The 14,365-nt window shown below is 40.2% G+C and overlaps 1 protein-coding gene across 6 annotated transcripts in view; it reads right to left on the bottom strand.

Moving 5' to 3' along the window:
* The window catches only part of BICC1 (BicC family RNA binding protein 1), a 347,294-nt gene that overhangs the window by 235,937 nt on the left and 96,992 nt on the right, over nucleotides 1-14,365 (bottom strand). For all 6 annotated transcript variants that reach the window (XM_070782051.1, XM_070782052.1, XM_070782050.1 and 3 more), the window contains exon 2: nucleotides 10,320-10,366. In XM_070782051.1, the coding sequence (XP_070638152.1) occupies nucleotides 10,320-10,366 (47 nt within the window). The remainder of the gene's footprint in view (nucleotides 1-10,319; nucleotides 10,367-14,365) is intronic.

Below are 14,365 nucleotides of genomic sequence, written 5' to 3'. Positions count from 1 at the left end.
GTTGGCTTCAAGCTCAACATTCAGAAAACGAAGATCATGGCATCCGGTCCCACCACTTCATGGGAAATAGATGGGGAAACAGTGGAAACAGTGTCAGACTTTATTTTTCTGGGCTCCAAAATCACTACAGATGGTGACTGCAGCCATGAGATTAAAAGACACTTACTCCATGGCAGGAAAGTTATGACCAACCTAGATAGCATATTCAAAAGCAGAGACATTACTTTGCCAACAAAGGTTCGTTTAGTCAAGGCTATGGTTTTTCCTGTGGTCATGTATGGATGTGAGAGTTGGACTGTGAAGAAGGCTGAGCACGAAGAATTGAGGCTTTTGAACTGTGGTGTTGGAGAAGACTCTTGAGAGTCCCTTGGACTGCAAGGAGATCCAACCAGTCCATTCTGAAGGAGATCAGCCCTGGGATTTCTTTGGAAGGAATGATGCTAAAGCTGAAACTCCAGTACTTTGGCCACCTCATGCGAAGAGTTGACTCATTGGAAAAGACTCTGATGCTGGGAGGGATTGGGGGCAGGAGGAGAAGGGGATGACAGAGGATCAGATGGCTGGATGGCATCACTGACTCAATGGACGTGAGTCTCAGTGAACTCCGGGATTTGGTGATGGACAGGGAGGCCTGACGTGCTGCAATTCATGGGGTCACAAAGAGTCGGACACGACTGAGAGACTGATCTGATCTGATAACTGTACTCATCAGCCTATACTCAAAATACTGTACAGATATTGTTGCCACGTTAACATACAACATTGATCCTGCTTCTAAAAGAGAATAGAATGGTAAGTGGTATGAAAATTAAGGCATATGATAAATAAAATTTAAGTTATCTTTAGTCTGAAGACATAAAGATGTTATTTTAAAAAATCTTCAAAAAAAATTTTTATACCTCCAAATGGCAAAAGAAGAAGAGCACGTGGATGAAAGAAAGGTGGAAACTTTCTGAAAATCAGCACTGACTAAAAAGTATTTGCCTTGCATACGTATGTGAGACCTGTACAGTCTTTATACCTGCTGTAGGTGATACAGAAGGAACTTCAGTACTTCATGGGAGGCAGAATCAAAAGACCTTTGACACTTCTCTCAACAAAATGTCGTGTGTTCTACAAATTGGCAATAATTTATGTATTCATGGACAACCTCAACCTAGATCAGCCATTATGATCTGTTTTTCTCCATGAGGTGGTGGCAGTGGTGATTAATCTTGATTTTAAAAATAACACGGGTTCAATCCATAAAAAGTATAAAGAATACAAATCAATCATATTCTCACCATTGAGACAGAACTTAACATTTTACAATAATTTCTTAGTAATCTTTCAAGGCACAAATATATATAACAAAATTTGAGTCAACCTATTTATATGCCTTTTGTCCTGATTTTTGTATTGATATGATAATCCATTTCCCAAGTGACTAAATACTGATGGCAAAAGCATGATTTTTAAGGCCTACATAATAATCCAATCATAAACTCAATTTGATTTTCCACAGCATCCAATCCTTTGAGTCTGGATTTAGGAAGAGAGAAGGACATTTTCATCAGTTACAACTAAACTTTCATATGGTATTGCTTTAAATAATACTTAACTATTATTTAGCTATTAAATAATTATTTAACTTCTAATTATTTAATAACTTAAAAATTATTTTAAATAACTTTTAATAGTTTTTTATTTGATAACTTCTTTATTTAGTTAAATAATAACTTTATTTAATAACTTTTTAAATAATTATTTAAATAACTTTTAATTATTTTTAATAATAGTTAACTAATATTATTTAACTATTAAATAATAGTTAACTATTATTTAACAAAGCTTCCCAGGTGGCTCAGCTCGTAAAGAATCTGCCTGCAATGAGGGAGACCTGGGTTCAACCCCTGGGTTGGGAAGATCCCCTGGAGATGCAAAAGGCTACCCACTCTAGTATTCTGGCCTGGAGAATTCCATGTACTCTGTAGTCCATGTGGTCACAAAGAGTCAGACACGACTAAGCAACTTTCACTTTTCACGTTCACTATTATTAGTCACTTTATTTTTTTTTTTTTTTTTTTTTTATTAGTCACTTTAAAAAATCATAGTAGCAATTAGGGTATATTCGTGGCCATCAAACAACCAGTTTAAAGGAATCTCAATTGCATCCCCTATTTCCATTTCTGCAGAGAGAGGAATAAAAGAGCAAATGTGGTTCTCATAAAGCAGCGTGAAATGACTGCCAAAGAAAACTGGACACGATGACAGAACTCAACAGGTAACTGTACAACATGCTCAAGAACACAGGCTTGACACCAGGCTCATCTTGTTCAAATCAACACAAAGATAGAACTTAGAGGACACTAAGAACAGAGAATGAGCAAATCACATGCTGCTGCTGCTGCTGCTAAGTCACTTCAGCCGTGTCCGACTCTGTGCAACCCCACAGACGGCAGCCCACCAGACTCTGCCTTCCCTGGGATTCTCCAGGCAAGAACACTGGAGTGGGTTGCCATTTCCTTCTCCAATGCATGAAAGTGAAAAGTGAAAGTGAAGTCGCTCAGTCGTGTCCGACTCTTCACGACCCCATGGACTGCAGCCTACCAGGCTCCTCCGTCCATGGGATTTTCCAGGCAAGAGCACTGGAGTGGGGTGCCATTGCCTTCTCCGAGCAAATCACATAAGATGGTCTTTTTTCTGAATCTTTTCTCACTAACCCTTAACTGCTAGACTCTCCTGGAAAACAGAAAGCAAATTAAAAGATACAAAAACAGGACAGGTTCTTACCTTAAACAACTTTCTAAAAGATGACCATATGCAAAAAGAATCTAAAAAAGAGTGGAGATATATATATATATATCCACATAACTGATTCACTTTGCTGTACACACGAAACCGGCACAACACTGTAAATCAACTATACTCCAATAAAAATTTTTAAAAATAAATAAGCAAGCAAAAGATGACCAGATAACCTGTTTGGGGGGGTTGTTTCTTTTTTCCAAGTCGTATATGTGCCACTCACCTCTAGTCAGTTGTAGAAGAGAAGAGGGATGGAGAAGGCAATGGCAACCCACTCCAGTGTTCTTGCCTGGAGAATCCCAGGGATGGGGGAGCCTAGTGGGCTGCCATCCATGGGGTCGCACAGAGTCAGACACGACTGAAGCGATTCAGCAGCAGCAGAAGAGAAGAGGGATAGATTCTCTCAATGAAACTTACACTCAGGGTCACAAAGCTGTCATCAGGAGTAAGAACTCAGGATCCCTGAAAGTTAGCTGCAAGGCCTAACTATCCGTTTGTGGTGACATCCATTGGTGACGACCTTTAAGTCTGGAATCGAAATCAACCCTGTCATTCTGCAGGCTTGTCCGCCCATTTTCACAACCGTGGCATCAAATACTCCACTGTACATACATCTTTTGGAAATGTCTGAATTGCAAAAGACGTGAATATATTCCCTACTGAAACACATACTGAGATTACAATGTCAAATATCCTAATTTTATTTAAATCAAATTTGATTTTACATGTTTAAGCAAAAAGCCTCAGTGTCAGAGAAAGCATACCATGAGCTACAGTTAAGTGAATGCACTTTTAAATAATTAAATCAAAAGTTATTTCTATGACCAGAGGACTATGAGCTATCCAAACTAAACAAATTAATGGCCAGTGGAGAAAGAAGAAATTGTAGTTAGACATTTCTGTCTCCCTTCCAATAAAAATATTTAAGTAGTCCTCATCTAAGACCACCTAATGTACTTGTTTTGAGATACAAAGGGAGCCAGCTATTCCTCCAAGCAATTTACCCCAGAAGACAACATTTGCTACTTTCCAGTCTCAAAATGACAAAAGTAATCTATTTGCCTAAAAAGATGAACTTGAGGGTAGTAAAAATATACCGCATAAACCATCAGACAGTTTCTTATTTATACTGGCCTTAGTGATAAGCCCTTTTGAAAAACCATAGTTTACAGATCAGTTTTCTAACTGACGTATTTTAAGGATATAAAATACCCCACATTTAAAACATGTGATGTGCGCTTTGTGGAAAAATTATGTATATAACCCAATGTAACAGAAAATCTGGTTTCATCAATTACAACACTCACTGGATTTTCCCCTCTTCAGCCAACAGGATTCAAGATTCCTAAAGCATTTTGCTTTGATGAATCACATTTGCAATACAATCACTTTACTCATCCCCACCTAATACAGTGTAACACATTTTCCCCTCCAAGATCTCGCCATAGTCATTTCACAAGAGAAATGTAAAAAAGAACTGATTAAAGGAAACAGGACAGACAGTGAGTAAGCCATGAACAACTGCCCATAGAACTGTAAAACTCCTGGCAGATCATTTCCATGTGTTTCAATTAAAGTTGCCATGACAAGTGGACAAAAACTAGACAGAAAGCGATACAAGTTGAATCCATTCCCTCCTTTTGTAAGTATAGTTAGAGTCAAAGAATAAAAAACACAATTACTGAAGAATGTGCAAAATTCTAATATAGAAAAACATCCGGGATGTATCCAATATGGTCTAATTTGTAATCTCATCAGCCAATTAAAGAATATTAAAAAGCATTTTATATACATTTTTAATATATAGAAAAAAGGACTGAAGTATATAAACAACAGTGCTGGAGAAGACTCTTGAGAGTCCCTTGGACAGCAAGAAGATCAAACCAGTCAATCATAGAGGAAATCAACTCTGAATATTCATCGGAAGGACTGATGCTGAAGCTGAAGCTGCAATACTTAGGCCACCTGATGCAAAGAGCCAACTCATTGGAAAAGACGGCAATACTGGGAAAGATTGAAGGCAAGAGGAGAAGGGGGTGACACAGGATGAGAAGGTTGGATGGTATCAATGACTCAATGGACATGAGTTTGAGCAAACTCCAGGAGATACTGGGAAGCCAGGCATGCTGCAGTCCAAGAGGTCACAAAGAGTCAGACACAACTTAGGGACTGTCAACAAATGTATAAACAGTAGTTTTCTTTCAAAGGTAGGATAACTAAGTAGACTTTTTTAAAAATGACTTGCTATATTGCTTCTCGGCCTTTTGGCTAAGATCAAGTGTAAAAATGACTTGCTATAAGGAAAGAAAAAGATTTAGTATAAGTGAAAGTGAAAGTGAAGTCACTCGGTTGTGTCCGACTCTGCGACCCCATGGACTGTATAGTCTACCAGGCTCTTCCGTCCAAGGGATTTTCCAGGCAAGAATACTGGAGTGGGTTATCATTTCCTTCTCCAGGAAATCTTCCCAACCCGGGTCTCCCACGTTGTAGGCTTTACTGCTTTACCATCTGAGCCACCAGGGAAGTCTCTAGTATAAGTGACTAGGAAATTAAAATCTATAAATCAAACTGAGTATCAAAATGTGATAACATTTACAGTTTTACCAAATTTTTCTGACTATAGTAAATTTTATACAAAATCATTTCCTCCATTAAAAGATATTATAGGTTGAGCCATATCCCACAAAATGCATAATGCTGAAATCCTAACCACCAGTAAGTACCTCAAATGCGAACTGACTGGAAACTGGGTCACTGTAGATGTAATTATTGAGATAAGATCACTAGACTGAGCCCGAATCCAATAGTGCTGTCCTTATAAAAAGGAGATATTTGGACACAGACAGACACACACGGGGAGAACTCCACATGCAGACATCAGGTTGAAGCTTCTAGAAGCCAGGAACACCAAAGATGGTGAGCAAATCTCCAGGAGCCAGGAGAGAGGCGAGGACCAGATTCTCTCTCAGCACTCAGAAGGCAGAGCCCTGCCCACACCTTGACCCTAAACTTCCAGCCTCCAGAACTGTGAGACAATCCATTTTATTGTGTGAGTCACTCAATCTGTGGTACACTTTTACAGCAGCCCTCAAGATAATACAAAAGGTTTCAAAGCATAATACAGAGACATTACCCTCTTGACCACATTATTTCTTCCTGACAATCTGCCTTTTGTTAGGCAGCACTTGTAAAATCAGTATTTCCTCCAGACACTCCTCCTCCCACCCCTATGACTACAGTTACATAAGGCCACATACATCAGTTTTCTCCTACAGCATGTGAGAACAAGTGACATACGACAGACCCATACCTGGACCTTAAGACCAGGGCACCTTCCACCTCCTCATCAGCTCACATGTGGCCACGGTAATGACCCAGCTTCAACCATATAGATGAGATACATGCCTTAAGGAACAATCAGTCATAGAAGAGATGTGGGTCTCTCACTGACAGCATGAGACAGCACTACCCACCAAGCTAGAATACTCTCCTTGGAATGCTACATCAAAGTAAAATAAAGAACTGTTCTTTAAGGCATGATATTGTTGGATGTATCTGCTATACCCTGTTAGTCTTTTACCCCAATAGAGTATCAATGGAAATAAAACATTGTATGTGTGCACGCTAAGTTGTTTAAGTCGTGTCCAACTCTTTGTGACCCTATGGACTTAGCCCACTAGGCTCCTCTGTCCACGGGATTCTCCAGGCAAGAATACTGGAGTCGGTTGCCATGCTCTCCTCCAGGGGATCTTCCTGGCAATACACAGACAACGAAACAGTCTACAGAAAACCAGGAAGCTCTTTGAAATTAAGTAGTAGCTGTGACTCCAGGGGAGAATTTTAAGTGTAGAGTCAACTGAACAACTATACATTATGGCTCCAAATTTGACACAATAGATCTGATGATCCCAGCAGTTGTTAAACTATGTTTCAACCCTTTGTAGAAATCTAACCATTTTTACTCTTAAAGGTATTTAAAGTTTTATTTTTTCATTTTTGAAAATCATTAATGAAAATAGTTATCATATTGTTATAGTTTTACATATATTTTGACAAAAACAAAATAATACATAAAAGTCTCGTCCTCCTCTTCCAATCCTCTCATCAGGAAGTGTGCATGCTCAGTCGCTTCAGTCATGTCCAACTCTTTGCTACCCTATGGACTGTAGCCTGCCAGGCTCCTCTGTCCATGGGATTCTCCAGACAGAAATACTGGAGTGGGTTGCCATGCCCTCCCCTCCAGGGGATCTTCCTGACCCAGGGATCGAATCCACAGCGTCTCCTGTATCTTCTGCATCACAGGTGGATTCTTTACCACTGAGCCATCCAGAAAGCCCATCAGGGAGAGCTAGTATGAATTCACGAGTTATACTTCCAGGCTTAGATCTTTTTAAAATCAGGATAATAATAAAAAAAAAAAAAATGAGGGGCAGGGATAGTCCAATTTTAAACTAAGCTCAAGGAGAGATTTTAATGTCAATGTCAGTTTGTGATACATACCTCCAGAGTCAAAATCCAAAAGACATCCTAAAAATAAGCATATATAACCTTCATATTTGCATTTCCCTGAAAGAAAAAAAGCAGTTTTTCAAAGATGTTCACAACCAGCAATGTGGTTTATTTTTTGTTCCTAAATGTTTCCCCAAATGCTATTATTTTTAAATGGGAGATATGCAACTAAAAGAAAGTTCCTGGAGGACAATTCAATACTCCTCCTTTCCTTCATTCTAATGTAGACTGTAATTTATTCTTCTCTCTGGTCAAAACACTAAAAACTACTTTTCTGACATTTGAGCTGTTCCACTTTTATTAAGTTATAGGAGCTTTTTCCCATGGTAAGTATCCAAATCTGACACGGACCCTTGTTGTTCAGGAAGATACTCTTTATTGAGCTAAAGAAGAAAATGAGATTAAAAAGTGCTCCATTTAGTTACTCAGAGACCTCATTAACCTGTGATCAAGAATGGAATCGATGATTCCAACTCATGGTTTGTGGGATGCACATATGTTCCTGGATTCAGACATGTGTTTCCATTTAAACTGCTGGAATGTATACATAGCTCTGTAAAGAGTGATAAATATTAGCAAATCTTCTAAGAATGAAGGTCCTTTATGACCACATACACCATGTTTTGATTGTTTTTAAAATGTGAGTCATATAAAGCTGAACAGTCTGTTTTTTTATATCTCTTCACAAGTTAAAGAACTAAAAAAAAAAATCCTTCCATAGATTGCATCTATTTGTACCATCACAGACAAACCAAAGCAACTCTGTGATTTCTATTTGTCTTCTCTTTTCTTTGCCTTGTGGCAAGCCTACCCCAGCCAAAAGCAGAGATTCTGAATTGCCCAAGCATTGAGTACAAGCTGTACATGAACCAATGTCAGATAATACCAAGTAAGGGGGCTTCAGACATAGTACACAAATTTCAACAGCAGGAGCCTAAAAAGCAGGGGTGGAAAACCGTGGTCTGGCATATTCTATTTGGCCAGCACAGCAAATTTTTAATTAAATCCCTTTAGGAATGCACCCCCACCCCCATACAAAGAAGGTACTTCATCATACAGGACAGTAAACCTCACCTGCACTATGGACATCTCAGATGATGCTTTGAAATGTGAACGCTGCATGACTTTCTCCACATCGGAGCTCTTCTCCATTCTGTTTCTTCACTCAGAATGCTCTTTCTACCCACCCAAGCCTATCCCTCCACTTGGCTAATTTCCACCCTTCAAAAGATCTCAAGAAGTCCTTTTTAATCTCCTCAAGTCCCAGTCAAGAGCTTAATCCTCTCTGGCCCAGACTCCCCTGCTATTTAGGCAGCTATATAATCAAACACCAGACTAATTCCTTTAGGGCGGGGACTACGCCTTGCTCATTTTGGTCTTTCCAGTGTGTTACACACAGCAGGTGGTAAACAAATATTTTCAGAATGAAGAAAGGGCAAGACCAGTATCAGCTCTGAAAATATTCGCTTTTTATATCTTTGGAAGAAAATGCAGATGAATAATGAACTTGACAAAAAAAAGATCAGATCACACAGAAAGCAAGAGAGTAAAGAAGCTTACTTGTAAAAGCCACATCTGGTCACACAGGTATTTTCCAAAAGCTCGATGACCTACCACAGCGATATTTAACCACATCCAACGGCACCCCACTCCAGTACTCTTGCCTGGAAAATCCCATGGACGGAGGAGCCTGGTAGGCTGCAGTCCATGAGGTCGCTGAGGGTCGGACACGACTGAGCGACTTCACTTTCACTTTTCACTTTCATGCATTGGAGAAGGGAATGGCAAGCCCACTCCAGTGTTCTTGCCTGGAGAATCCCAGGGACGGGGGAGCCTAGTGGGCTGCCGTCTATGGGGTGGCACAGAGTCGGACACGACTGGAGCGACTTAGCAGCAGCAGCAGCATAATTGCTACTGTGTGTCACACTGAGACAAACTGTATATTTGTTCCTACATACATGCTTTCTGGATACCAACAACAAACACAAATATCAATATAATAAACTCAAATGAACAAAAGAAAGAAGGATGGGAACTTCAGTCAACTTCTTGGCAAAGACAGACATCTTCCCTTACATAAAACACTCACTTTAAAACAGAGCTAACCAGAAAGTAATCAACTGCTCTCGACAGGATCTCAAATCACTTGCCATCAGTTTTACGCCTGTCTCCCTTTATGACTGCCCAGGCTGACTTCACTGAAGGTCAGCACTTACAGAGGGCCACCAAGGACACAACAGACAAGGTTACCAGTCTGAGCAGAGAGCTCACGTAAGCATCAGTCGTACGCATCAGATGCTTACCAGTCGTAAGCATCTTCTGTCGATTTTATCACCCCACCCATGGTCCTGCTTACCAGAAATGAAGCCTCTGACATGGCGAGAGGGTGAGATGTATGAAGACAGTAACATGGAGACTTACATTATCATATGTAAAATAGATAGCTACCATATGTAAAACAGACAGGAAACAGGAATCTGCTGGATGTCTCAGGAAACTCAAACAGGGGCTCTGCATCAACCTTGAGGGGTGGGATGGGATGGGGTGGGGTGGGAGGGAGATGGGAGGGAGGTTCAAAACGGAGGGGATATATGTATACCTATGGCTGATTCATGTGGAGGTTTGACAGAAAACAACAAAATTCTGCAAAGCAATTATCCTATTTAAAAATAATTTAAAAAAAAAAGAAAGAAATGAAGCCTCTGTAAGGGACTCCTCTCCAACTCCCTAGGACAGGTATGTGTTTAAGGAAGGAAGAAACAGGTAAAGAAGATAATCTGGTAGGAGATCTGGCAGTCCTCATCGCCTCCAATGGAAAACTTCATTAAGTTTGCCCAGAGGGAGCTGCCTTTGAAGGGTTAAGTCCCAAACAGCCTACCACCCTTTTCTTGCCCTGAGCATCTTCAGCTATAAACCTAGTCCCCTTCACAGAGAAGGGGAGCTTTCAGGGGCTTCCGGTGTAGCTGCTAAGACAGGTACATTTCTCTTAATCATTGCCAAGACAGGAGTAAAAAGTCACTTACCTTCTGAAAAAAGTCTTCCCCACTTTTGCCTTTTCCTTCAGCAGCAGCTGTAAATAAAAATGTATACATTTAAAATAGTTTCATTTTCCAATCTATGTATTCAAAACACTCTCAAGTATCAGCCACAAGAACACAAGAGGTAAACAAGATGCCAGCCTCGCTCTCCCCAAGCTCAGTCCCTGTTCACAGGCCTCATCTATGATATGAAATGGAAAATAAAACACTAATCCCATCAATCAGACATCTTTAGATACCTTCGCACTCTGTTTTCTGTCTGAAACCCTCATAAGTCTCTATTTTCACACACAGATGAAAGTGATCTTGTTTTTTTTCATAGTTAAGGAGCCTACACATATGAACAAATGCAACTACCAATAGAATCATCTGTACTGCTCTGAGTACTTCCTGTCTGGAATCAATTCCAAGCAAGAGATTGCCTTTTCAAGTGATGGCTCATCTGACAAGGCCTCCTCGGAGCTATTTCAGATTTATGCTTTGCACTGACTATATAATCTACTTGGATTTCAGCTGGCATCATACATGACTTTAATTCACTCCTTTAGTCACATTTACTAAGAGAAAGACAGAAAAACAAGAGAATTACAAAGTCATGGTCAAGGTCCCAGACAACAAAATTTCACCTGAGATTAATTTAAAGGTTGTTGTATTTGAACATTTTTGTGTCTAAATGGTAGCCTACAAATAAAGGACAAGCCCAGTTTTATATGCGCAGAAGTTTTAAGGTCCTGTGGACATTTTCTTTTCAATCTTCAGAGAGAGGAGAACAAAGAGCTAATGGCATCTTGCTTGCAACAGCCTCAAATCACATCTTTCAGAATGTAAACACTAGGTCTCGGATTCAGGCAGGGGTAAAGAGTGGTTAACAGAAAAAGCCACCCCCTGGCCAGGACAGAGAAATGAGCTGGAGCAAGAACTTCTCTAAGTTGAAATCTGGAAGACTGGTACCCCAAACACCTAATGGGCAGTACCATCATGGGACCCTACCTGTACGTGTGTGTGTGTGTGTGTGTGTGTGTGCGCGTGCGTGCACGCACGCCTGTATGTCTGTGTGTGTGTGTGACAAGTGCACTCGCTAAAGTTCCTGAAAACTCAAGAATTGTGGCCAATCAGTCCATTAAGTACAGAATTCAAAATTCAAAGAAACCCTCTCTGCCCTGGAAAAACAGTATTAAAGTCTAAATTCTTTTGTCACCAACTTTAATTTCACAGTTAAATGTAAGATATTTTCTACTATTTTGTAAAACTGTGTATTTTTATTGACATGTTTTCATCTAAAAAGCAGAGCACAGAGTACACATTTCTGTGATTTTCAAAGAGAGTTTGGGAAATGTATAAAACAAGAGCTAAACAGAAATAATAAATTTAAAACTGTATTCTAATATGTGGCGGCTAAATAGTCCCTCAAAGATGTCATGTTCTCATCCCTGGAAACTGTGAGTAAGTCACCTTATATATGCTAAAGGGATTTTGTGGGTGTGATTAAATTAAGACCTTGAGATGGGAAGTATATCCTGAATTATGCAGGTGGACCCACTGTAATCACAAGGAGCCCTTTTAAGAAGGGAGAAGGAAGGTCAGAATCCGAGAAGGCAATGCAACAAAAGAATCAGAGAGAGAGAAGGGCATTGATTGCAGAGTCAGAGCAGAGAAACTTACAGAGATGCTATACTGCTGGCTTTGAATGTGGAGGAGGGGCCACAAGCCAAGTGATACAGGCGCCCTCTAGAAGTTGGGAAAGGCAAGGATCTGGATTTTCATCCAGGGTCTTTGGAGGAAGTACAGCCTGGACAATACCTTAGGATAGCCCAAATAAAACACATTTCTGACTTCTGACCACCAGAAATGTAAGATAATAAATTTATTTGTTACAGCAGAAAAGGAAACAAAAAACATAATTCAATGCCATCTTAACTTCACTTTTTGCACAAACACATCATCAACAGGACAAACTGAGCACAGACACTGATGTGAGCACTTGAATCACACATTTCCACAGATTTTACATTCTGGCTGCACCTTGTGGCATGTGGGATCTTAGTTCCCTGACCAGAGACCTAACTGCAACCCCTGTATTCAAAGTGGGGAGTATTAACCACTGGACCACCAGGGAAGTCACACAAATAAATTTTTTGCAGTTAACTCTACAAATTATGATTTTTTTCACTCTAACTAGGGAATACACCGATAGCGAATTCTTGAAAAAACATAAAGAAGCAATTTTGAACCAAAAAAAAAAGAGAGAGAGAGAGAGAAAATAAGGTGAACACGGTTGGTCCTAGCCAGAGGGCCAGAAAGATAAAAGATCAGCACCCAAACCCAATGACAGGAATGCCCTGGGGACACCGCAACTCAGCTACCTCTTGGGCTGGCTTTATCTCTAAAGCTAAAAATAGTTTAAAGTCACTCCTGCTCCATGATACAACTGTGGGGCAATGAAAACTGCATACCAGGCCACAAAGATTAGACAGAAATTTTAGTGACATCAAGGGAACTCTTCTTTTAAAAAGAAATTTTAGGATCAAAGGTAATATTCAAAAGCCTATCAAGCAGGGCAGATAAACGCTTTCACCCACAGGGGACTCCTTCACAACTTAAAATTCATCGGTTTAAATTTCATGATACAATGATGTTTTATTACAGAAACCAGAAACTTCCTTTAAGATACTTACTTTGCTCATGACAAACGCATTATGTCACAACCTTGAAATGCCCCTTCATGCCAAGTCCAGCTAAACAGACTTTACAGACCGGCCTTTCAATCCCTGGATGAATTAAAAGCCGGGGCGGGGGGAGGGGTGGAATTTCCTTAGTTACACACAAATTATAATTACGCTCCCAGGAAAACATCTAAAATTTAACCAGAAACCTGCACCTTTAGCAATCTTATGATTTGAGGGGCATCAAGAGAGGAGGGGAGCTGGAAATGGCACAATCGGTGCCATCAAAAATCTCTGGCTTTTTTCATTCCAAAATGTTTATGTACAAGAAACTCCAAATCTGAGCCTGAATCTCCCCTAAATCCTATAACAGTCCACTTCCTAAGCCCACAAGGACCTGGGACAAGCCTCTGGTTGGACTCATGGGTGGTCACGGTCTCTGGTTCAAACCAAGGTGAGTCCCAGTCGTCAGCCCTTCGCCGGGAGCATCCTTACCTCACCCCCAGGTTGCTGGGTCTCCTGCACTTCTACTGACTCCACATAAGCAAAGCTGCCAAGACCAGAGAAGTCAATCAAGGGAGAGCAACAATTCCCCCAAGTATTCTCTCCCCTCCCTAAGCAGGGATCCTTCTGTGCTCAAATTTGAGAATTCCGTACTCTAAATTCCTCAGGATTAAAATATCAACTCCTCTTGAATAAATTGAGAGACCGAGAAGGCGGAGGTTTGTGGAGTATTTCTTAGGTATATAAGATGTTCTTTCTATAGAAAGAAAAGTTCACTCTTTCTTTCCACAAGTACCTAAGTCTCATGCTGGTGACTCAACATAGGCCAGGCCCTGCCTTCATTCAGCTTACAACCTTGACCCATGTATTCAAACCACCCAATGAGTGAGGTCCAAGGGAAAATTAAAACTCAGTTCTAGGGACAAGGATCCCAAAGATCTTTTCACAGCCACCACTCCATCCAAGTTAAACTTATTAGAAATCTTAGCTACTCTTATTCTGGACAATGCACTAAAAAGCCAGTCATTTTACTCTTAACACTAGGACTGGGTAGCTACTGTTAGGACTCAAAATTAAAGGGTTCTTCCAGGGAGACCACTTGAGAGTTAGGTTGCAAGAAAAAATTGGAGGTGTGATAATATCTTGACACAATGATTTTTTTCATTACGTTTAGAGGGGAAAACATCGCCTTGTGAAATGAGCCAACCCAGACTTAATGTCATGGAGCTCCGTGACCTTTGAAAAGTCTGACTGTATTCTGTGGTACAACAGTTCTATCAAGCCTCACATTCTTATACACTGATACAGCCTCATCTTTTTCATTCACAGCAACATGAAAACACACGTAATGATTTAGCAGGCTTT

This window comes from Bos indicus, chromosome 28, assembly GCF_029378745.1.
Source record: "Bos indicus isolate NIAB-ARS_2022 breed Sahiwal x Tharparkar chromosome 28, NIAB-ARS_B.indTharparkar_mat_pri_1.0, whole genome shotgun sequence".
NCBI lineage: Eukaryota > Metazoa > Chordata > Mammalia > Artiodactyla > Bovidae > Bos > Bos indicus.
This window is presented reverse-complemented; position numbering and strand designations above follow the sequence as displayed.